We start from the raw sequence: 25,058 nt of genomic DNA, 5'->3' as shown, positions 1-25,058 counted from the left end.
GGAGGCTGAAGCTAAACAAAGCGTATTCTCACGCATTTCCTTCACCAAGAAATATCAAACATATTATCAAAGATGTTGAATGTACAAAAAAGCAAACTGCCTAATGTTGCATGTTGTAGTTGTTGAGATATACACTCTAAGATGCAAGCAGCAAAGTGTGTGTCCTTGTGTGTGATTCATGAAGTTAGTGGGTCATTGTTGCCCTGTCAGGTCAGCTTGTAAGATGCGGAGCGCTACAGAGAACAGACGTTTGTGCAGGTGACCTTCAGCGAGAAAGACACAGTCATCAACAGTCCAGTCCAATGTTTTTCACAACAAGCCAAGAGAGAAAAAGAAGTGCTGTGCTGGTCCCTTCAGCACCAGGGAGACCATAATACTGTAGAGTAACTGCCCACAGGGAGCTGCAGAAAGGATCACATTGCAGGGACACTGCAATGGAGTCCAATGCAACACTTCACTGCTTAGTTTGCAAAGATGTGAACGGATTATAGTCAGAGCTAGCATGTAGAAAATGCACTCAAAGGTGACTAATCTTCTGTTTTCAAGTCATATTGACGTAGTTATATGACATATGTCCTTCTAAATGGTTGACATGATAATATAAAGGACCAAATGTCTCTTAGTTACAGACTCAAACAGAAAGTCATAACTACATAGAGCACTATGCAATATTAATGAAAGGAGGGAGTCAGTTCATGTAGGGCAGCCGCCATCGATTATTCCAGCTATTTTTAGCTTGTGGTGGAAGTGCACGGCTGCTTCCGACTGTTGCAGAGATTATCTGTCGTTTTGGAAAAACACCTCAGAAGTTTCTTGAAACTATTTCACCACTCCTTCCTAATGTTTGGCTTGGTTTGTTGTGTGCCACAGTCTGGTTTTGATTTGGTGCAATACCACGAGATTCAGGATTTTAAATCTTAAACTCATCTTAAAAAACAATACAACATATTTTCACTATTTGAAATCTATGCTTCTTTAAAATGACAAAATACATTTTCAAATTATTATAATAATCATTACAATTTTTCAGGTGCAAATCATTTTTTCATCAAGCTTACAATTACCATGTATCATACATTAGCATGATAAAATTTCACATATACATTTTATTGTATTCTCACCAGATAAAGCGGCAGAATAACAACATGTTTATTTTAAGTCAGAATATTTAGGCCACTTCAATAAACTCTAAGTAATAAAAACTGTTAAAAAATAAATATTCTGTCACAAAAAATGATTGATTTAATTTCCCAATCAGTTTAATTTTTGGACATTCAAAATGAATGGTTACATTTTCGCCAACAACATTTTAAAATGCAATATAAAAAAAAAAACCTGACACAATTGTATTGTAATTATGTTTAAGTCTCACCAGGTCCTCGATGATTTCCTTCACAGCTGCAACAATGAGAATGAAGAGGAGCGGCACCAGAGTGGTCCAGCGACCGGTAGGAGACACATCTGGAATTTGCTAGAGAAAAGAAAACAACAAAAGTGAGAATATTTTAATTGTTGACCTTTAAATTTACTTGAAAACTCAATTTTCCTTTACATATTGTCATAGAAGATTGTTTTGTATTTTAGCAAAAGCTTTTTTCTTACAGCTTGGCAGAGAACTTGGACGAGGCTAAACCGTTGAAGATATATTCCACTGGAATAATGACAACCATGAGCTATGAACGCTAAACGGTCTCTACTTATTTCAGTCTGCAGTCACTTGTCAAGTTCTGGCATTTCCCCAGAGAGTGTTTTTGTGTTTATAGAGCATATTTTTAGACACGGCCATTGATTGACTTGTTGGTGTCAGCAGTGTCAAAGGTCTGTGGAAACCACTTCAAAGGCAGAATCTGTAAACTGTCTCAGCGTTGACAGCATGATTTATGCAAAGTATATTTGATCAAGCCGTTTTATTACAAAATGTACCGGTGCTGATCAAATTCTTGAATTAATCACATTTAGGGAAAACAGAGAGAGCAAATAAACATGTGATACAGAGCACAAAGGACGCCTGAATGAAATGGATCTCTTCCCTCACATCTGCATAGATGTTTTATTCAAGGTTGCAACATCGACAGGAGAGGTAATGAAGATTCACTGGCTGCTTTTCAAAGCAACAACTTCAAGGTGACCAGATTGAGCCGTTTCTCTTTCCTCAGAGCTCTCGTTAATGATGTCTACTCGGCTCTGCTGAATGATAAGTAAAGAAGAAAAGACCCGGAATACTGTGAAATCTTCCCTTTCTCGCCTTTTTTAATCCTTAAGCACCTGAGATGTGGATTTAGTGCCACGGATTGCGTATTAAAGATTTGTGGCTTCCATTTCATGTGTTCTTAGATGGATTAGTGTTGACCGGTCCAGGGAGGCAGAAAATCTCTTTTTCATGATCTGGTATAGTTTTTTAACATCTGTTTATTAAGTGTTAATGATAATTCAAAGATACAATTTAGCAACAATTTTAATTTCACCTTAACTTTCTTTGATTTTAAAAAATATATTAATAATTTTTTCACTTTTTGTAACGAACATACACAAAGACTTCCAATTAGATTAAAACTGATGTTGAAGGAATGTTATTGGCGAGTGATTGGCAAAGGAAAAACAAAAAGACAGATAAATAAGATATATCGAGCCTCCAAGAAGAAAGAAAAGACAGTATTGCAATCGGACTTGTACTTCGTGGTAAATACATGATTTGGCTAAAATATTTTGGCCCCTTACATGATTGAGTTTAACACCACTGTTCTAGGTCTTTGGAGAAAAAAAATCAACACAAATGAAAGCCAACAACATGTGGTACTATGTTAATATTTAAATGAGTACTCAAAATGCAAATAAAAACATTGGTTGTTAAATCAAGTGCTTTTACTAGAATTTATGTGCAGTACGCCAGTGTTACCTTGTGAGGGAAAATGAAAGATGAGCAGTAAGTCTAGACTATATACAGTACAGTATAACATCAAGTAAAACCTTGTATGTTTCCTAGTTTAAATATGACTGTAGTTTTAAGATGTGATTTCAACAAAATTTAAATTAATATTTAATGTATTTTTTTGTATTAAAATTAAAAATGTGTTTCTTTTACTTCTAGAATTTTTTCTTTTTCGTTTGACTTGAATAAACAGATTATATAAAACAAATGTGGTGTGTATTTAATGTGACTTTACATCATGTCAATTTAACATGTTAAGACAGTGACATAGAGGATCAGAATGACTTGATCACATCTTACCTGCAGTAGGGCAATGAAGAGAAAGAAAGCGTTGGCCGCCCTCCTGAACTGTGCGTATAGGAACCGTGGGAGGAAGGTGAGTACATTATATTTGGCCGTGCTGGAACCACGATCAAAGGATCAGGCATCGAGTGGGTGGAGGTGAGGAGGTATACATGAAGGGAGAGAGAAAGGAGACAAGTTAGTAAGTAAGTCATTTGTATTTATATAACGCTTTTCCAGACCAGGGTCACAACGCGCTTAAACAATCAAAACAATACTCAATAAAATATATAAGGAGACAAACACAGGAGTTCCAGAAAATCACGTAAGTAAGTAACTAATTATTATTTGTAAAGCTCCATTCTCAGAGGCACAGAGTTATTTATCGACATCAGAAACACAATTGACTCCAAACTAGTTTACCATGAATTAGTTTCTCTTCACGACTACACTGACAAACATATTTGATGGGAGTTCTTAACCCTTATGTTATCTCTGGGTCAAGGTGACCCGAAGGCCAGAAAACAAATGTGTTTGTGGTATCCCTTGTGTTGTCTCTGGGTCAAGGTGAACGGAGGTTGATGAATTGGGTGGATTTATTATTTAGTATTTTCATTTTTACAGGTTTCGTTTGACAGTATGTTAAGTTACATTAGAATAAATCATGATTTAGATATGTGCTTATGTTAATGCTGCTTTCTGCTGAATTAACAGCAGCACGTTGATCATAAGAAGTAGTTTGGATGAAAGAGGAGAGAGGAATACTCCTGTCACTGGTGAGCTATATTGCCATTTCTCGATGGGATGAGGGTAGGTAAGTGTTGGTGCTATAAAGCCATCAGCATCAATATGTTCACACCGACGAGTGCTAGGATTTATCGGTAAAGCTGCAGAAGATGATTGAAATAAAAATGGATGCAGCGGCTTCACATAGGAGAACAGGGTATTTTACCACAAAAGTCTATGATTAAAAACAACATCATACTTCATATAAACTCAATCTCATCAGACGGGCAGGATCAGAAGACTGTACAAGGCAAGTACTGCTGGTTGGTTCTTCCTTCAAGAGGTTTCATCATTAGCAGTCTTATCCTCTAAATACAAACATAAAATATGATGCAAACTAGTGATGGTCTGATGAAGCTTCATGAAGCAGTGTCATTATTTTCAGAGTCGACTAGATGGCGGTCTCTGCACTATTTTCCTTTTTTTTTTTTAAACAACCTTTCTGGTGAAACATTACAACATTTTTAAACGGATGGCGCCACCTACTGACTTCTCAACAACATGACCCTGCTTCATGAAGCTTCATCAGCTCAACACTAATGCAAACTAGGAGAAAAATATGGGTAGACATTTAACAATAATAACATGACAAAAGCAAACTTATAAGTTGAAAAAAATGTAAATGAATCTACACAATGATGATAGTTTATAGAGGAAAAATAGTTAATAGACATGTAGATTTTAAAGGTTTTTGTAATTATTTACAACATAGCACATCCTTTATCAGGCTTGGGAATCTTTTCTATTCACTGTGAGCCCTTCTGTCTGGTAGTATGGAGCTACAGGAGACTGTATTGTTCTGACAGCCGAAAAGTCTAATATCCGCCTCATAAAGGAGTCTGATAAAGAGCCTTGTCAAAACCAGGGTCAAGAAAAGAGCAGAGATACTGAGCTCAGTCTCTCTCGACAGAGCTTTTTAGTGGAAAACACAAGTCATGACTCAACCATCATTCAACATGTCAAAGAAAGAAAAACAATAGTACATTTTTTATTTGGAATTCCTTATAAGCATCTTAATAATCACAACCCTGTCTAACATGCTGTGTCCAATATCCACATACTCCTAAGCTGTGATAAATCTTTCTGCTGTGTGACACTTTTGTTTGTAAATTAACAAAACAAACAAATTTAATATCAGATCAATTATATGAGGATAAGACAAACAACAAATACAGGAGATTATGTTGACAAATTGTCTGGGTAATGATACTCCAATAAGCCTGGTAAAGAAATGGAAAGTAAAATAATCAAAGGTAACAAACTAAATCTGCTGCAGCACAGAAGTTTTTTTCCTCTTTATTCATGAGTAACCTTTTAAAAAACGCCATTAATGAATATAAAATATTTGATACCACATTTAATACAATAATAATTATTAATAAATAACTTTGTTTCCTGATGAAAGTCACAAAATGGTTGATTGTATTCATATCAGTATAATCCACTAACTTCAATGCTTCATGGCATTTTTTCATTAAATTGTGTTTATCTTTTAACTTTCTTTACTCTTTGGCTTCTCTTTAATTTAATTTATTACACAGGGGAAAAAGGAACAAGGACAGTAATGAGAATTTAATTCCATTGAAAAAAATGAAGATTTTATGAATCGCATTTTGTTTGATAAATCATGAAAGATACAGGCTATGAACACACAAGCAGATGGTAGAACCGTGAATAAACTAGACTAGGTCAGACAAATAACCTTGAGGGCATAAACAGCAGTAAGAAGAGGAAATATTGTCTCTAACTATAATGCAACATCTGGACACATCTGGATGTACTGCAACAATCAGATGAGAAGTAAGCTTATTTGTTTAATGAGGTACATAAGACACAGTAGTGAAATGTATTTGGGATAAATGCGTTTAGCATAAAGACAATCAATGATCCCATATATGAACAGTCAAGGACAAATCAAATACACATTTGCATAAACCAATACATCATAAGCTGCCATTGTTTTGGATGATTGACTTTAAGTAAGCAATGTAGGTCATGTTATGTCACCAAATATTTTGAACTATGCTGACATGACATTTTCAAATTTTGTGTAGGGATGCCTTGGACATCATCAAGGTTTTTCATGAACATTAGTTTGTTTCAAATTTTTATCATAATATATAATATAAAAGTGAGGCGAGTGGGGAATATTTTTCATATGCATCATCTGCATATTCTTCCCAGTACTCAGGACATTCTTACAACGTAAGATCTGATCCTATACAGCCTTATACCCCCAAGCTCAGGCTCTAAGGTTTCTCACACACGGTTCAGGACCAGAGGAGAGAAATCCTTCCAGGTTGTTGCTCCTAAGCTTTGGAACGATCTTCCTCTGTGTTTGATGATCTACTGACTCCTTCAAGAAACATCTGAAGACATTTTTATTCGTGCAGGCTTTTCTCTAATTTTCTGGAACTCCTCTTATCTTGACCTTTTAAGTATACATTTTATTGAGTATTGTTTTGATTGTTTAAGTGCTTTGTGACCCTGGTCTGGAAAGGCTCTCTATAGATATAATTTACTTACTTACTTACAATTGCAATACAGGTAAATATCATCTTTCAATTTTTGCTTGATTTGTTTTGTGTTTTTAGTTAAAGATCGCTGGGACATCCCTGTTTATATCAGGTTACACAGCATAGGAAAAGCACAAAAAACACAAAATCCTGCTGGTCCTGTTGTTCCACCTCCAGTAGGTAGCACTAATCAAGCAGTCAGGTGAGTTTGAGGTAATTCAATCCTAGTACTATTCTTGTAAATTAAATGCTAGACGAGTAGTGCGGTTTGGCCTTTTGTTGGCATTATCCTTTGTCTATTTATCTGAAAAACAACACGTGCATTGAAGGATCTCAAACAAAAAGTATTAGGGACACTGCTGTTTACCTGTTATCACGTGAATAACCTTTACATATAGGCAGGTCTGCCAACATTGCAGTCAGCTGGACAAACACAAGCTTTCACAATAGTAACACTTGGTAAGATGTACTGTATATAACCCATGTCGTACCTTCAAAATCGATCTAATTGTTCAAGTAAAAAAATGAACATTTACATACTTTTTTTAAATTCTGATTCTTAATGTTACCAATTAAGTCAATCACTGTGATTAAAAACCTTCAGTCCTTTATTGGGGAAAAAGAGCGAGGAATGACTCTCCGCTGAATGTTTCACATATATTGAGTTCATCCTAATACTGCAAAGATATTGAAAGTTACGATCATCATAGATCTGATCCACCAAAGCTTTCATTGTACACTGTAAGTGGTTGAACAACAGGCATGTCATGAATGATACGCCAGTTTACCTTAGCACAAAGAAAGCCCTTCTCTTCCATCTCATACTCTATATGGCTACTGTGTTCCTTTATTTGGTCACATATACATATACATAACATTTCATTAGTCAGTCAAACTTACTTGATGAAAGTAAATAGTCAGTGGTTCAGATAGTTATATATATATAGATATTTTTTAGTTTTAATTTCCTCACATAGTATTTCAATTCTTTGGTCTCACCTGACTCGATTGCTGCAAAACTTGGTGAACTGAGGCTGATTGAGATGTATCAATCTGGCATCTTCTTGGTCAGCGAGGGATGTCTTTTCTGAGGTCTCCTCCGTCTTTTCATAACCTAAAGGAGCAAGATTAAAAAATTTATTAAATTGATTTATGAGTTCTTCGAAAGAAAAAAGACAAACATGACAGTTGAACAATTTCATAGGAACATTGGTAAAGGCATTACAGTACACAGAGGTTTTCAGAAAAATGCAAGTCAATCAAACAAAACCAAAAAAGAACACCAAGACAAAACAATATCAGCTTTATACTTTTTCACACCCTATATCTCCATAATTTGGAAACCTACAAACAGAACCTCCAAATGTGAGGTTCTTGTATATTTCCAAAAATAAACAGGTTATTGATAGAATGCATTCAAAATGTTAAGATTTTTCATAGACATATGTAGATTGTGCTCAACTTAAATGTCATAATTTTATTATATAACAGATCTTGAAGCAAGACATTGTTATGTAAGCATATTTAGTTTCCGAACTTAATCACACACAGGATTTCCTGTGGAAAAAAAGAAAGGAATCCTGGGAAGCATGACATCCGGCTTGTGATTCTGCAATTTCTTTCTTTTGGAATCAGCAACTGAACCATTGTCTAATATTAAGGGATGTGTTAATATTGGAATTTGATTTTGCAGTAGTAGTAGATAGTAATGGACAGCATTGATACATCGGGTAAATACAGTACATTTGTCCTTTAGTCTGAACACAACACAAACTGAAGTTATCACAATTTTTCTAATTGATTATAGAAGTCTGTGTATTAGCCAAGGAAGTGAATGACCTTCTCCCACAATGTTCAATAAAGTGAAATTGCTTAATTGACGCAAAAATTCTTCAAAGAACAATATTTTACTTTTTAAGTCTGAATTCACTAACAGTAGTGAATAATTTGTAGCGTATATACACCAGGGCTTGTAAAGGTTTTATGAGAAGATCCCATCCACCAAAACAAAGATGCAAACTCGCTAAAGTGCTAACAATGTCCCCCATTTACCATAGATGAGGAGAGGGTATGAATGATTGATATTGATCGACAATTTCTGCTGATAAAGAAATTGATGACAGGGTTAAGTAAGACGTCCAGTCAATGATAAAGATTTAGGTTAAACTCCAATGGAGGAGTAGACAGGTGGACAGTGATACTAAACTATCTGCAGGTTTTTTTTATAACATAAAATGGTCAAAATAAATAAGACGGATAATTTAGCCTAAAGAATGTAACTATATCAGGCAAAAAAAACAACATATATTATATATATAAACATAAGAAAGATATTTGACTCTGAAAATAGAATATTTATATTGGGGAAAAACCCAGACAGCAGGAAATTAATATCAACATGTTCCGTTTATTACTTTACAGCTGACCCAGAAAATGTCCTAAAACCTTGGGTGAGCAGCAGTTGCTTGAACGCAGGTTATTTAACCACAATGACATTTCAAAGAACAAAGGTTTACTAGAAAGCTGCTTTTTATGATTTAAACGGTTAAAGTTTAATCTTAAATTCAGGATAGATTACCTACTTAGTTAGAAAATTCATGTCCAATTCAATATCAAGCAGTGATAGAGCAACATTCAACCTAAAATCATAAGAGAAAGAGAGCCCTGCTCCCCTGCAAATGGAGCTGAACTGTAAAACCATCAAGTCAACCGTTCTATCAAACTCTGTTTGCATTCATGCTTTTAGTGAGTGCCGAGTTGACCCAGCTAGCATTGCAATAGTTGTGGTGTAAGGTGTTGTGAGGTACGCGTCGCTGAAATTCTACAACCACCGATAAAACCTTGAAGTTTAAAATAGGCAGCAGTATTTTTCCACTGCAAGGAACAGGAGAAGAGGTCAAAGTATTTGATACTTCCCCATACTAAACTGTCCCCCTCATGGCAGAGGAAAAACAAACGACATCATACACAACATAAGATACACACGGTTATTTAATCTAATGGCTATTGTTATAAGGAGTGTCTCAACACTAGATATTTAAGAATGATCGCAAGTGTTTCCTTCTTGTCGCATCATCTTTTAACAGTGGATCCCCTTGGCGTGTGCTCCGGGGATAAAAATAGCCGCCCACCCCTGTAGTTGTTTGGTCACCAGGGGAAACATGGCTTGGCTATCCCCACACAGTTATGCAAGCGCCCACCCAGACGTCAGATCAGCATGGCTGGTTTATTGGATTAGCGTGGAGGCTGAAGTGTATGTGTGGATCCAGGCAGCAACAGGAGCTTAAAGAGAGACGCCTTCTGCTTCTGATGGGAACCCTTTCAACAGAGATGGCCGGGATTATCACATGTATCATTGACAAAAGGAAACGTTGGTCAATATTTGTCTTGTGCATCCTGTTTATATTATGAAGAGAGACTCTGAAATGTGTATGTTTTATAAGAGGCATAAACCACAACAGACAAGAGTTGTCCCAAAGGCAAAGAAGTATTTCAAATGTATGAAAGTGGAGAAAGGTAGATTAAGAGTGAACAGTAATAGCACTATCGTAGTGATGCAACAACAACTTTACAACTGTCCTTTTTCTTACGAAATGTGCTAACAGGAAACGGGCCAACGCAACTGCTTCCCAAGTGTTGACCTTGTGTAATCTAGGTCAATGCATGCCAAATACTTACCCAGCGTTCAAACAGTCAGTTCAATCATCCTCATGACTGATGGATGGACAAAACAAACGGTTTCAGTATAGGCATCCTACTTCTGACCCCATTTATGATGGAGAGAGAACGACAGCGGTTTCTCACTCTCTATTGAAAAATAAGCTACCTGATGATGTAGATGATCAGAAGTAACATCATGAAGGTGGTAATTGCTGTACATAGAAGCAGCTACTATTATAAATACCCTATTTATTGTATTATAAATACCTTATATTTACCACGAGAGCAAGGTTTTGCTGAAATCTGTGTCAACGGGTGTTAAGTTATTTTTCGCCTTAATACACCTGTCGTTACCCATTTAATGACTAATTATTTATCTCTTAATTTACATTAATGCCAACTTAACTCAATACTATACAAGGACGTACCTCTGTATCCTCTTTAAGATATAACCATTCAAGTACTGCATAGAGTTTCTATTTACTGTCATGGTGAAACTGGCGGTGACATTTCTGTAGTGCCAAAAAGATTAGAATGTTTAGTCTTGAGTGTTGTTTAAAGACATAAAGATCTCAAAAGGCACACTAGACCAAAACACAGTGAAACCTGCAGCAGACCATCATGATACAAGTGTCTGATTTGCCAAATTTAAACAAGATCAAATTGGGGACACATCATGTATAATGGTACATGTCTGAAAGACAATTGTGCTATACAACACAAAAAAGTCTCAAAGCAAATTAAATGATCATATAAAAAACATTTGTGTAAGCCAATCCCATTCCAGCCTGCTCAGAGTCCATTCAGAAAAAGGCAGGGAACAAACTGTAGGTCACATAAATCAATTAAGATAGCCAACTAGCTGTTCATGTGGAATATACTAACATACTACAATGAAAAACAAATGTGTATGATTGCGTTGATCGAATGAAAGTTTACTGGTTGTAATGTAGATGAACTTCCCTTGTCTTAGTCAAAAGGCTGAGGAGAAAATATAGTCATATCGTATTATTCAAACTTTGTCAGTGTTTTAATATATTGTGTCTTTTTATTTCAAGCTATTAATATTGTATAATATTTTGTTGTCCAAGTCTCTATTTTATTGACAAGAATTACGTCTCTCGACTCGACGGGGTAAAGAGGACACCAGCAGGAGCTACTCCAGCATGAGGCTTGTGTCAAAGAGCAAGTAGGAGTAGCGGTAGTGATTGATGTCGTGTGTCTGTGTTCTGAATGAGTCCTGGTAGCAGGAGCCGGTGTGTTTAGTTGGCCCAGGTGCTGCAATGCACCAGTTGCTGCAGATTCTGCTGTTGCTCTTTAATACAGCGTTCAGCTCTGAAGCAATTTAAACGTTCTCTTTTTCATTCCCCACTATTGTAACTCGCACGGCAAACTGTAAACCCAAGCATATTCAAGGAAAGGTTTTCCACGACTTAAGACCTCACTGATCCCTCACAAGGACTATTCTGGTCCAGCACATCCAATCAACGGCTGCATTTTAGGAACACTTCAATCGCATTGCGTAATCAGATGTGGAGCTGGAGTAAATACTAGATGAGCCGGGCTTGAAGATCGGTCAGTACTATGGAATGCCTCAACACTCACGGCTTTACCAAAACAACTGTAGGGTTAAAATAACTGTTGTCACTCAGAAATATAATATTCAAGTGTGACATACTGTACAGTACCTCAGATATTCTCTAGACTCACGGAGCCCCCACGAAAATAGCCTTTCGTCAGCTGACAGCACAGACAGGTATTTACTGTATTAGTTCATGCTCCTAAACAACCATTGGGTTTTCAACATGTTCTGTCAATAATGAGAAGACTCAGTCGAGCCAAGTGTTTCAAGAAACATTACCTTAATGGTTAAACATTGTGTGCCGTAGCGTTAGAATTGGAACAGCAACTTTCTCAGCCAAAACTATCAGCATTATTTCTCAGCAGCTAGAAAGTGCCTGAACATGTGTTTTTTTTAAATGGGTTAAATTAAATTTCTAGATGACGTAGAGTAATTAAGATAACTGATTATAGATATGATATTAAATGTATGTCTTGCAGGTCGGTGGAAATGTTAAAAGTTAAGGTGAGCATGTATTAAAATTGAATAAAGAATAAAACGAGGTAAAGAAAGGTGACAGGGATTCTCATTATTTATGTAAAAGTTAAGTGTGGAAGAAGCTCTGAAGGGGAAGCCTAATGAGAGAGGACCAGTGCAACCAAGTGTCATAATGAGTTTGGATTCGGGCCAATGTTGGATTATTGCTTCTGTCAGACAACGAACAGACTGCCAGACAACTAGTTCTAAAGGAGCACATCATTTGAAGCTCTTGTTGAATAGGAGAAACTGGGTGAAACAGACCACAGGCAGGTCTTGCCAGGATTCTTCCGTTCCATCCAGGCCATTTCAGGTTAGCAGCTGAGAATATTGATGTAAAAGCAATGGAAATTAAAAGTGAGTGTCTCTCTTACTGAAAATATTGATGTCAATTATATAAAATACAAACCCTTTAAATTCCAGAACGATATCTTTCTAATAATGTACAAAATCATGTCATGCAAAAGTACTGTATAAAATAATCTTAAATCGTTATAATATTCGATCGTCAGTCTTATAGTTAAAACAGTAATGCTTGTTTTCAAAATAAGAGGATGAATTGTTATTCAAGGCACTGTCTTTTAGGATCAAATTTTGGATTGTGCTATTCACGCATAGTCAAAAAAGCTTTTTGCGAACGCACAAATGATAAATCTTTAACGGTTGCTCATGTTAGATGGTTGAGTACCTTCATGACAACGAGGGCTTGAATTAAATTTCAAGTCTAAGAGGCAAATTAAAAAGCTCTTTAAAACCATACAGCATTCAACTTGACTGTTGCAGAAGCAAACAGGCACTCACGAGCCTGTGAGAGTTGAAGGCTGGTCAATAAAGAGAAGATGAAGAGGCACGTGATTCGGCTAGAAACTGAGCCCCCACTTGATTCATTCAATAATACTCGGGGTGGGACGGTGGAGTGGGATGGCGTGGGACAGCTTTAGGGTATTGACATTGATCCAACATGAACAAATGATCTGCAGCTAAATCGCAGTCATTGCTTTCTCTCAGGCCAAACAACATAACACATTTGAGTGAAGACAAAGGAGGACAAATGGGTAGCGGTTGGAAATATGAAATGCACAAGTGCCTATTGAAATCTTTGACAAAGGCTACAAAAAGGACTGTAACCATTTTCAGGTTTACATTGTTGTACAAGAGTAGTACATTAAGGTATCAGATTTGCCCACTTCTAGATCATTTTCAGAAAGTAAAGTTGAAATTCTTGCAATTCTTGCAACTGGAAATTCCAAATGACCCTAAAATAAATCATGTTGATCGATAAAAAACATAAAATAGGTGTTTAAAGAAACAACTACAACCATGCAACTATAAGCATCCCTCACATCAACAACAGGCCAGCAGCAGAATTAATCTCTCTGTGCGTTCAGCTCCGTCTGGACTCCGATGAGCTGATCAGCACGGTGAAGGGACAACACTGGCAGCTGGAGCTAAATATGACATCACAGGGCCAGGCTGCCTCAGATTAACAAGAGATCCGAGATGGCGAGATGTTTCCCAAAAACTCTCTGTGCCACTGACAGAAGGTGGGGTTCTGATGGACTCTTTGTTGTCGATAGAAAAAGGTATAATTCTAGCAAATCAAATAAAGAGCTGAGCTTTACCAGAGAACATTATTGCTCACAAATTGCATACCACAATATTATATCTGTATGTTTTCAGAAGGACATTCAGGTCCGTGAACAAAGGATTTAAGAATCTATTGACAAACTTTTCTAAAAACAAGCCAGTTACTCATTTGTTCAATAAGGTCAAGCCGTATTACAGATCTTAAGAATCAACATCTCAGTTGACCTTTCATAATCATCAGGACAAAATGGTTCAAACAAAGAGTGCATATGAAGCAGATTTTCTTTCCAATTCCAAGAAAATAAATGACAGAATTAATTTAACCACCAAGTTTTTAAAAGTTAGACTTGCCATTTTGTTTTGTTTATGATTCCGATAGATAGCGTTACCATTGAAATTGTGTGAGATGAATGTAATATATAGTTGTATACAAACCTACAATCGGGAATAGTATATATATATATATATATATTTAAATGGTCTTTTCTAATATAATTTAATTACAGTACTCAATTATGATACAGTAAGTTCTGTTCCTTAGGTTTTATGTCTCCCAATGATGGTGTTATAACAAAAACAAAAAGAAAGTTAAATCATTGCTGGACACTGAATGGGTCACATGTTTTTGCAATTAAAATGTTTTACTTGCTCCGACACCTCAAATAGCTAGTTTGTCCTTCTATTTTATGGTTTAATTCAGCACTTGACACATTGACCTGAGAAACAATATTATTCATTCTAAACCTGCACCTCTACAAAGTCCTGATGACTGCCGCTTTAAAGGTTCTAACACTGAGAAAAGTTTAAATATCTACGATAGGTTATATCTTCTAGGCCATTAAAGAAGAGGTATATTACGAGATTATATACAGTTATGATGATGTCACAGCAATCTGGAGGACTTCAGTGTCACTAATGTAGTCAAGGTCAGAAAATAGCAGAAGCGTAACATGCTGGCATCGGACAATAAAAAGTGATGCATTATGACCACATGAAATTTCAATAAGACATGAAAGTCATGATCACTATGCGCTTAACGCGTTTTATTTTACATCCATCCATAACAGGCAGCAGCACTGCAGTGTACTTTGACAAGAAGTTAAGACTGTAACACAGTCATAAAGAGCTCAAGAAGTGGTGGGTCAAGGGCGGTGAGAGATTCATTTCCTCAACCATCGATGGGTGTTGCATTCCTGTGGAGTGCCGGCCGACACTTCTATATCTGACCTTGTCATCCTGCTGCGACACCGCCACATTGATGATCTCAGGGCACGTGCAGGAATGCAGTATTAGATGACTCTTTCTGCATGCGTTTAGTACACAAATGAGCACAGGGCCAGAAACAAGACATCCGCTCTGCAGCAGATATGCTTCTTTCTCCGATGTGCTGGTTTCATGAATAATTTGAGTCCGTACAGAGACTTTACCATGAGCTTGGGGCCAAGTTGAGGAAATATATAAAACATTAATCTACCTGTGGGTATATATTGGCTGTGCCGCTTTCCAGCGGATCATGAATAATGTTTGATCAACTTGAAAAATTCACATGGAAGAATAAATTAATTGTTTACTACTTGGAATTTTTCTTTTAATAGATCCATCCGTCCATTCTCATAGGACACATGCACAGGTTCCGTATAATCACAATGTTAATAAATGCCTGCTTGTTTAAATGGATGTTTAAATGAAACACAAATTTAAGAAGAAGTTGTACAACTTCAAAATAAAAATGTCCACCTGGACTTATTTTTAACACCATAGCTGATGTATAGAGGGAATGGAATGTGGCACCAGACTTATGTGACCTTAATGTTTATTAAGTAATCACAAGACATGAACTGCCTCCAATAGAAGATTTGGCCAACTTATGGTATGTTGATGGATTTGCGATCCTTCCTTACAAGACAGGCTTACCTGCTTGTCTTGATGCGTCAATAGTGAGAGAGGATTTGGTCGGCCTGCAAATAAGCTAAGATGGCAAAGAGCATGTTTGCAGCCTTAACCTAGGAGGACTGTCAATCATGTTTTTCGTCCTCTGTGGTTAAGGCAGGTATTAAGCACCACATGGCAACATATATCGTACATCAATGACTGCTGTGGCAAGTGTCATGTATGCAAAAATAGAAACCGTCACCACAGGCATAGTGCTAGTTCTGACTATTCTGTAGGGGTTTGTCTGTATAGAGTTATGGATAATTTAAACGCTTCCATGGAACAGCAAAGGAGAGCGACAGGAAGTAGAGGATGACATGGTGAGAAGGCCTGGAGAGAGTGCAGTTTCCAGAGCTGATGGGCAGGCAGCCGATGGATTAGGTGGCAAGTCTGGCACTGTAGTGCCCTTCCTAAATGGAAGCCTGCCCGATACACTATGGTGAGGGAAATAGAAAGCCTGACAATGCAACAAGAACTTCTTAAATGCAGAAAAACTTAAATGGAAAGGAAGTTGGACCAAAGAAGAGCCAAAGAAAAACAACACGAGGGAAGTAGAAACCAGCACAAACACAATTGATTTTGGTGGTTGGGGTTTGAGCAGAAAGCAACAGCTTCTGAATAATTTATGTGTTTTTACTCTTGTGACTGCCGCAATGACATTTCTCAACAACATGAATCAAATCTATATAACTGTTAAATTATTTACATTTTCCCTTGTAAAGTCTGGCTCTTTAGGAGCTTAAATGATACTGGACAAGGACTACAAGCCACATCTGCTAATAATGTCACTTTTTTCAATATGGGAATTATTTTGTTTCAATATTGATCAGGGAATTGGTTGCCAAGTGTAGCATTCAATAAATTAACACCAATTTGAGTTGATTTAAAGCTAATTGAATTCAGGATAATGGAAAATTGTGATGCAATTTACACATCAACATTTTGGTGTATCAGCCTGGCTTTAATATGTAGAAGCAACATAAATATTTCAAGCTTTTAGACGACAAGTACAGTCCACACAAACTCTTTAAATTCTCCTTCACCGTTTCGTTTTCCCAATTACCCTGCCTCCCTACCATTCACTCATCTAACAAAATGCATATTACAGAACAAATACAAGTAGCAGGAATGTATATGACTTATTAAAGTGTAGAGGAAATTGATGAAACTAACCATATTCTCAGAGTTAATGATTGGTTGAATTTAGTTATTCTCTTCCCAACAGTCCTTCCTAAAAAATAATTTAAATTGAGTCCCATGGATCTTGAAAAATAAATTAGTCTCATGTGATGAGTTCTTGTTTGTGTGCTTCATGCTGGATCAACAATGTGTTGTCATGGCAATATTTGAAAGGCTCATTCAGTAAAATAATTGAGTGTCAGTATTTTCTTTATAGAGTCAGATGTACAGCTTAAAAGGGTTAGAAAAAATGCAAGTGGTTTAGAACCTGAATGTAAATGAAAAAGGTTAGATATTTGATAATTTCTTCATTAGGTCTTAGTGTATATTATTTATCTATTTCTATACATGTCATTTATTTAGGTTAGGTTAGGTAGGACTTTATTGATCCCTCAGGAGGTCTCCTTTGGGAAATAGTTTTTTTTCCAACTAGCCACAGCAATACAGCAATTTTTCATAAAAAATAAATAAAAATAAAATAAGAACAAGAACAAAGATAAATAAAGAGAAAGAACAAGATGATACAATCTAAGTAAGTAAGTAAGTAAGTAAGTATTTTTTATTTATATAGCGCTTTTCCAGACCAGGAACACAAAGCGCTTAAACAATCGAAACAATACTCAATAAAGTTTAACTTACTTACTTTAAAAGGCAAGATAAAACTGATAACACAACAGGAGTTCCAAAAAATCAAGGAAAAGCCTGAACAAATATTAACATCTTAAGATGTTTCTTAAAGGAGTCAGTAGACTCCATTAAGTCTAAGATAAAGAACATAGATCAAAGAAAAAATAACAAAGACAAATAAATATTTGCTAGCCATCTTCAAAAATGTACTATTCAATTACTACTTAGGAGAAAATTATGACATAAACAGCATATTTCTGAATGTGTACTATTGTTCGTTGTGTAATAAATATTTGCTTTAACTCTAAAGACAACCTTAATAAAACATTAGATTAAAACAACTATAACCCTAGGTGGATACATAGATGGCATCCACGTACCATGTTATTGATCCCAGTGGATAAATAATTGCTGCCTTTCAGAAAGGTCACAAGTCAAGGCAAGAAATAGTCAAGATGTATGAGTCTACATCCTTATTCCATGGTCAACGTACCAAGATCTACTGAGAAGTATTATTTTAAAGTGTGTCTACATCGTCTTATCTAGATTGCACAAGTTTTTTTTTTTTGCAATGGGAAGTTACTAGTGCAGTTAGCAGTCCCGGATTAAGTACAATGGTTGCATTGAGGGTTGATGCAATGTATTGTGGATGACACTTGTTATTGTGCTGCCAAACAGTGGCCAGTCTTTTCCTCACTACTCTAGAAAGCCACACTGGACACAGTGGACAGTGGGGATCCCAGAGCAGGGGGTCTGGATGGGAATCCACAGCCCAGTTGCATCCCATGATAAACTGGAGGACTAACAACAGCCACAACACCTCCATTTATAGCAAATACTATTCAAGTATTAAAGCGAATTAAAAATCATTTGACTTCAGTTTGTCATGGTTATTCCCACCTCTTGCTAGCAACTTACTCCACTTCTGAGAGCTACCGGTCGGCCTTGTTGCGGTGAGAAATAAAACAGCCGAGTGACGCTAAACGACATCTTCTAACACTTAACTCACTTCCTTCGAGGTATACGAGGCATATACATACCCTCTGCCCGGGTCCGGAGGTCCGACACGGTTCTTTGGACGGGCGGCATCTCTCCCCCTGTGAGCCCGGGCGACAGCACCTGTCAAGCGGCCGCGGCTGGTCAAGTTGTGTTCCTCCCTGTGGCTACTTCTGAACCCAAATGAAAGAACTGCCTCGAATTCAAACGGCTCATGTAGACGGGAACGAGGTGAGTGGGACGACAGTCAGAGGTGTGATGTATCCGGGGTTCATTTTTTTGGTGAAAAAAGAAGCACCTTCCGGCAGGAGCCCCCACGACTCTCAAGGATCCCCCGGCATTACAGCGTCACACCGCGGACTCAGACAACGGACGGCGTCGTGTAGTTGGAGCGAACACAGGCTTAGCATGACTGAAGTGAGGGGGACCGGAGTGCTGCACACTACGGGACGTACCATTCTACAGAATAATAGCAGGGGGGGGGACGAGATGTAATCGACAAAAGTATGCTCAATTTACAACAACAAACACAATAGTAACATATGATACATGTTGTATATACTCGTTTTCTTAATTTGGCTCAACACATTATTAAAATAAAGCCACTTTAAATCATTATGTTCGAGTTGTTTTTTCAAGGACCCCTCTCTGCGGTCATCAGTGTGCGCCAGTTGACGGAACAACAATAGAACAGCGGGTGGGAGTTGTCTCGTTTCCTACATGTATAAACACGAACTGAAGCAAAACCATGCTTTCTGAAGGCTCACACCACTTTTGTTGTTGCAATAAGACTAGCAACAATATCACTTCTTATTGTTACTACTATTAGTATTCACTTCAGATTTATATATCCTCTTTAAAAATAATTTTGTACAGTATGCACTAGTGATCCACTTAGATTTAAATTCGATTTTATTATTGAATGAATAATTAAATAACAGTGGAGGCGTGTATTCTATTTATATTCTATTAGGTCATCTTGCCTGGTGAGATTTCAAAAACCTGTTTAGTTTAAGAAAACACTTCACAACGACTTCCTTGATGATTTAAAAATACAATTCAACATTTAAATCTTCTTTAATTTGAACATTTTCACGTCATACATCTTTTTAAATAATAGTTATATCTCGTCATAATCAGAAACTATTATTACCAGGAATGGTAATGGTTAAATAATATAGCTATTTTCAACAATACTTCAATACAACGTTCTTTCATATATTAATATAGTATCGTATCAAAACATATGTTTATTTAGTTGTGAATATTTATTTAGGTATGGCTGTATCTTATGATGATAATTGTATATCAATGTTAAAAAAAAACATTTACAACGCAAAATACATCAAGTTAGTTATGTTGATTTGAATTCCATGAAGTATTTTGCGAAAGTGGTTTAACTGTGAGTTTGGGGTTGAAGTTTTTAAGTAGGTAGGTAGGTAGGTAAGTAGAACTTTATTGTTTAAATTGTTTTTTCCAATTAGCCACAGCAATACAGCAATTAATCATAGAAATAAATGAAAATAAAAGAAGAACAAGAACAAAGAGAAATAAAGAGAAAGAACAAGATGATACAATCTAAGTCTAAAGATAAAGAACATAGATCAAAGACAAACAACAAAGACAAAGGATACAAAGATTAACATAGCAAAGTAACGTAATTGTTTCTCACAATCTGTTGCCATAGAGGTTGTATCAATAAAACAATATTCACCTCATTAACCTCCAAGCTGTCAGTGTCAGTCACTCTCCTATTATGTGATTATTATGGACAGACAAGCTCAGCAAACAATCTAATCCCTGCAGGTGTACATTGGCTTCTCTTTTCCTCGTGGTCCTTATCTCCAGCCTCTTTCTTTTATGAACTATTACTACCACTGTTTACTGTTAACATGACGGAGGAACAAAGCTGTTCCAGTAACACTGCTGCTTTCTCTTCCTTACTGCAGTCAAAATGCTAATTACGTTGAAGCTGAGGATTGTGCTGCAACAGCGCCCTCGCTGTCCACTGAGAAAACAGCAGCCACCAGAAATGTTTTATGCTTTCTTCATATGCAGAATTAACCATTTGAATTATCCATGACGGATCATTTCCTCAAAATTTGTACCAACTTAAATCATTAAAATTATTAAAATTATAATAAATGCAAATTGTCTATTGATTGACATTCTATTTTCGACAATTATATTAAAACAAAGTGCAGGTAAGTGGAAAACAACAAAAACAACCAGTATATTCCAAAGCAGCTTACTGGATGACTAGGATAATACAATGACAAGGTAACATTTAATCTTATTAATTCTTTGTTGCAATGAAAAAGTTAAGCTGTGAATGTTAAAATGTGTCCAAGAAAAAAAAAAACATAAGAAATAAGGTGAAAAAAACAGCTCTGTGATTCCAACTCATCTCTTTCTAAAGATTCTTTTCCCCCACTTCACCTAATTCAACATCAGCACGCCACCACAGGGATTTGGCTCTGTAGCTCTAGTGGTTGCTAGGCAACAGTGACAAGATGAAGCCAACCTCCTCAGTCTGTGTCTATAACATGTAATGGCTTTTATGTTTTATTGCAAATCAATCGGAAAACAAGGCTTCAAAGAACTTATCACAGTCTGTGTCCACTGCAAAGCACAAGAATTGCTTTGGATTTCTATCACATCTTCATCCGTGGCTTTAAAAGAAAAATGCACCCCCTCCCTGATGTGTCTGTTCTTTGATGCTGCTTCATTGTAACTATATATATAATTTTGGATGACTGTGACTCATGTGAGAACAAAGAAGAACACAAGTCATCATAAAAAAAAAGATGTAGTTCATTTTAAATGCAAACACTTTCATCTGTTTTTAGATCACCAAGAATAACAATGAGATGTTTCCGGGGTATTTGTAAAACACAGCCTTTCTTTCTGTGATTCTTAGTTGATTTAAATCCATTTAATTTCTGTATTTGTTGCAGTTTACAAAAGGTTGTTGCATTTGCTGACTGAAAGTGATGTAAAGTATGCACAAGCTAAGTAAAGATTCTTCTCGTGTGCAAATGTTAGATCCAGGCGTTTGTTTATCACTTGGTGAAATGAAGGTGAAGGTTTTAGCACCTACTGTTCCACTTCCTATTTGACGTCAAGCGTAAGCAGGACTGGAAATGATACGAGAGTTTGTGTAAATGATCTACCAACCGGCATTTACAATTTAAAAACAACAGAAAATATGATGAAATATAATATAGCATACATTTCCTCCACGCTAGAGAAATTATAAATCCATGCAGCGAGATAATTCAACTTGGCAAGGAATCTCAAACCATATTTGTTCCAGCCTAGAAATGAGATCGTTCTGAGAGGCAGCTTTTGTTGCACAAAACCAACTTGTAAGCAGACCTAAGACAAAATTAAACGCATTATACAATATATCATATATATTGTTTGGGTCCAACTGTTTGTTGACCTGCTCTACCACACTTGCTACACCTTAAAACAGGAGATTAATAAATAAATCACAAAAAAATTATCTGGTTTAATATAAAAGTTAACATACAAGTAAAGTAAGTTAGCTCCTGTCTTGACAGGAGATTTCCTGACTAGATGAGGCATGGAATACAATTTCTAGCTTCCATCATCAACTAAAAACTGATCTAATTTAAGTTATGTAAATAATACAATCGAATGCTTATATTTATTTCTAAATAAATGCACAAAAGGCTTTTTAATTTTGTATTATTCTTGCATTTGTCCTAAAATAAACAAGCGATCTAGTGATTATTTTATTTAATTTCCACTTGCTTTCTGGTTTCTGATTAAATAAAACTTGAAATTAGCTGAAAGAACTGTATCCTATAATTTAACTTCATCTTCTTTTGACCAAAAGTCACCAAGGGAGCAAAAGTAAACGTGGCTTAAAGTAAAAAAGAAATGTTTGACTTCCCTACATGAGCAATACAGTAAGTGACAACCTATATTATGGTCGACTGACGGCTTCACTTCCTCAAGATGAGAAAACATCTGATCGTCTTTGCAGCAGTTGAAAAGGTAATACTAAGAAAATAACTAATGTATCTTTAACCTTGCAGCAGCTTAACTTTATATATATATATATATACATATACTGTATATTTATACAGTATAAAAAGGAATAATGAAAATCCTTAAGATTCTGTGAGTGTCCAGTTCTGGCTGTGAAAAGGAAGGCAGCTGCCAAATCTCACAGATGAGATCAAACCACAGCTGCTTCAGTGCTTCTTTTCAGCCCCACAGAGTGATTGGTCAGTGTGACATTAAGCTGTAATTAAATTGCACTCTGCCCCCTGGTGGAAGTTGACCTGGAACCAGGGAGAGTAAAGTGATGGCTGTCTGAGCGGAAATGACTCTCCGGACAAATTGGGCCAAACTGCATTGTGCAGACTTTCAGCTCACAAAGTCATCGCAAAATCCACCAGTTACTTCAAGATTTTCTCTATCTTCAATCTTTCTGTAATCATTGCGATGTTGATGCACGTGTCTCTCAGGAGGTCCTGGAGTTCATCTCTGCAGGCTGACACGGCTGCTCTTACTTCCTCAAAGCAGTGGTGAGCTTGGTCGTGGGTCGTGGAGGAGAGCGTGTCTTCAGTGACCTCTGAGAGGGAGGTCAAGCTCTGGAGGAAGAGGGCGAGACGCTCAGTGAGTGACAGCTCCTGCAACTCGGCATCTTTTTTCTTCAGCTCATGGATCTCCTGCTCCAGCTGCTCCTGACGTCTTCTGACTCGAGCAGCTTCTGTCTTCACTGAGATCTGATCTCCTGCTCCACGTCAGACGTTCTTCTCCAGAGGATCTGGATCATCTGCTTCAGACTGTCCTTCACTGCTTCATCAGCAGAGATGCTGATGTTCTTCTCCTCCAGCTGGAGCAGCTTTACTTCTTCCTTTCTCTTTCAAATCCTCGACATCTTTCTCTCGCTCCTTCCTCTCTGCTGTGGCCGAGATTATGTCACAATGTTTGCGTTGGTCCACACAGAGCGAACAGATGAAGTCTTCTTCTCCTCCTTGATCGTTCAGAACAGGTGATCTCCTGTAGCTGCTTGGACGGGTGGACCAGCTTTTGTCTCCTGAAGGCGGGAGCTTCAAGAAAATGAGCAAGATGAGGCTTAAGATGTTCCCCACAGTAGGAGAGCAGACACAGCTGACAGGATTTGAGGGCTTTTAGCTTCCTCCCAGTGCAGACAGGAGACATCTTCAGGATCAGCATAGCAGAGGTCATCATCAGCTGGTCCAGCATTCCTCAGCTCCTCTCCTGCAGGAGAGGTGTCCCGCTGAAGGTCCGTCTGCACTGAGGACACTCGGAGATGATCTTGTCCTGCCAGTGACCTTCAACACAGATCTTACAGTAGTTGTGTCCACAGAGAAGAGAGACGGGATATTTTAGTAGATCCAGACAGATGGAACAAGAGAAAGATTCTCTCTTCAGATCAGCTCTAGAGTTCTCCATCTTGCTTCTCAATTAAAGACTCCCTTCACAGGTGAACACTTTAAACCCTCAGTCACACGATGCTGCAACAATCTGGTCCAACTTGCTGACTCACATACTTTCCGACTTGAAACCACGTGATCATTCTCGACAATGACGTGGACTGACCTTGAGTTTCTCTCTCTCTTGTAACGCACACATGCATGCACACACATGCACACGAACATGCGCCAAAGCACACACATACACACGCACACACACTTGCATGTACACGTACACAAACGCACAACTGCACACGAACACACACTCGTACCGATGCACACATACACAGTCACACACACACAAACCTGTGCACACTCACTAGAAAACACACACGCACGCACAGATAAGCACACACACCCAGACACACACAACAAGTAAAACACTAATGAAAGAACAACAGTTTCAAGTCATTATTGTAGATTTAAGAAAAAAAAAACAGTTTAACCGGCAAGTAGCAAGTTTTTTTTCCTCATAAATAATAAATACAAACCTTCTAAGATTATTATTTTTTTCTTTTACCAAATAATATCAGAAAGAATTTAGCTAGCATTGTTAGGAATAGCCAAGTCAACAAATATAAATGAAGTTTAAAATTACCTAAAAACAACGATTATGCGTTACTTCTACAAGGTTTTTAATTATTAATTTTTTATTTATATATATATAACATATAAGATTATATCAGGGACCTTAGGTGCATAATAAAAGTATAGTAAAAGTAAAAGTATAAATAACTTTGAAAGATATTTGGCGGAACCAGTTGTAAACTTTCTGGTTGAAAACATGGAAAACGCTTACTGTGATTTTTCTTTTGAAAGGGTTGGAAAGAGATGATTGAAAAAATAAGGCAGTCAGCCAAAGAGCTGTTCTATGGGTAATACTCTCCAACATCATTTAGATAAAGCTGCAGGTCACTTCAGATCAATATGATTGTGGATTTGATCCAAATGCAGCAGCAAGTTGTCACTAAATCTTAGTTTGACACACT

At 37.0% G+C, this 25,058-nt stretch overlaps 1 protein-coding gene across 4 annotated transcripts in view; it reads right to left on the bottom strand.

Annotated features, from left to right (window-relative positions):
* Nucleotides 1-18,999, bottom strand: part of atp8a1 (ATPase phospholipid transporting 8A1) — a 91,212-nt gene extending 72,213 nt beyond the window's left edge. For all 4 annotated transcript variants that reach the window (XM_087799412.1, XM_087799414.1, XM_087799411.1 and 1 more), the window contains exons 1-4: nucleotides 18,637-18,999; nucleotides 7,513-7,627; nucleotides 3,230-3,329; nucleotides 1,373-1,471 (exon numbers count right to left, since the gene is read on the bottom strand). In XM_087799412.1, the coding sequence (XP_087655538.1) occupies nucleotides 1,373-1,471; nucleotides 3,230-3,329; nucleotides 7,513-7,627; nucleotides 18,637-18,685 (363 nt within the window). In that variant the 5' untranslated portion in view covers nucleotides 18,686-18,999. The remainder of the gene's footprint in view (nucleotides 1-1,372; nucleotides 1,472-3,229; nucleotides 3,330-7,512; nucleotides 7,628-18,636) is intronic.
* Nucleotides 19,000-25,058: the final 6,059 nt, after the last annotated feature.

Source organism: Callionymus lyra, chromosome 9, assembly GCF_982586985.1.
Source record: "Callionymus lyra chromosome 9, fCalLyr1.hap1.1, whole genome shotgun sequence".
Classification (NCBI taxonomy): domain Eukaryota; kingdom Metazoa; phylum Chordata; class Actinopteri; order Syngnathiformes; family Callionymidae; genus Callionymus; species Callionymus lyra.
Note: the sequence above shows the minus strand (reverse complement) of the source record. Positions and strands in the feature narration are given on the sequence as shown.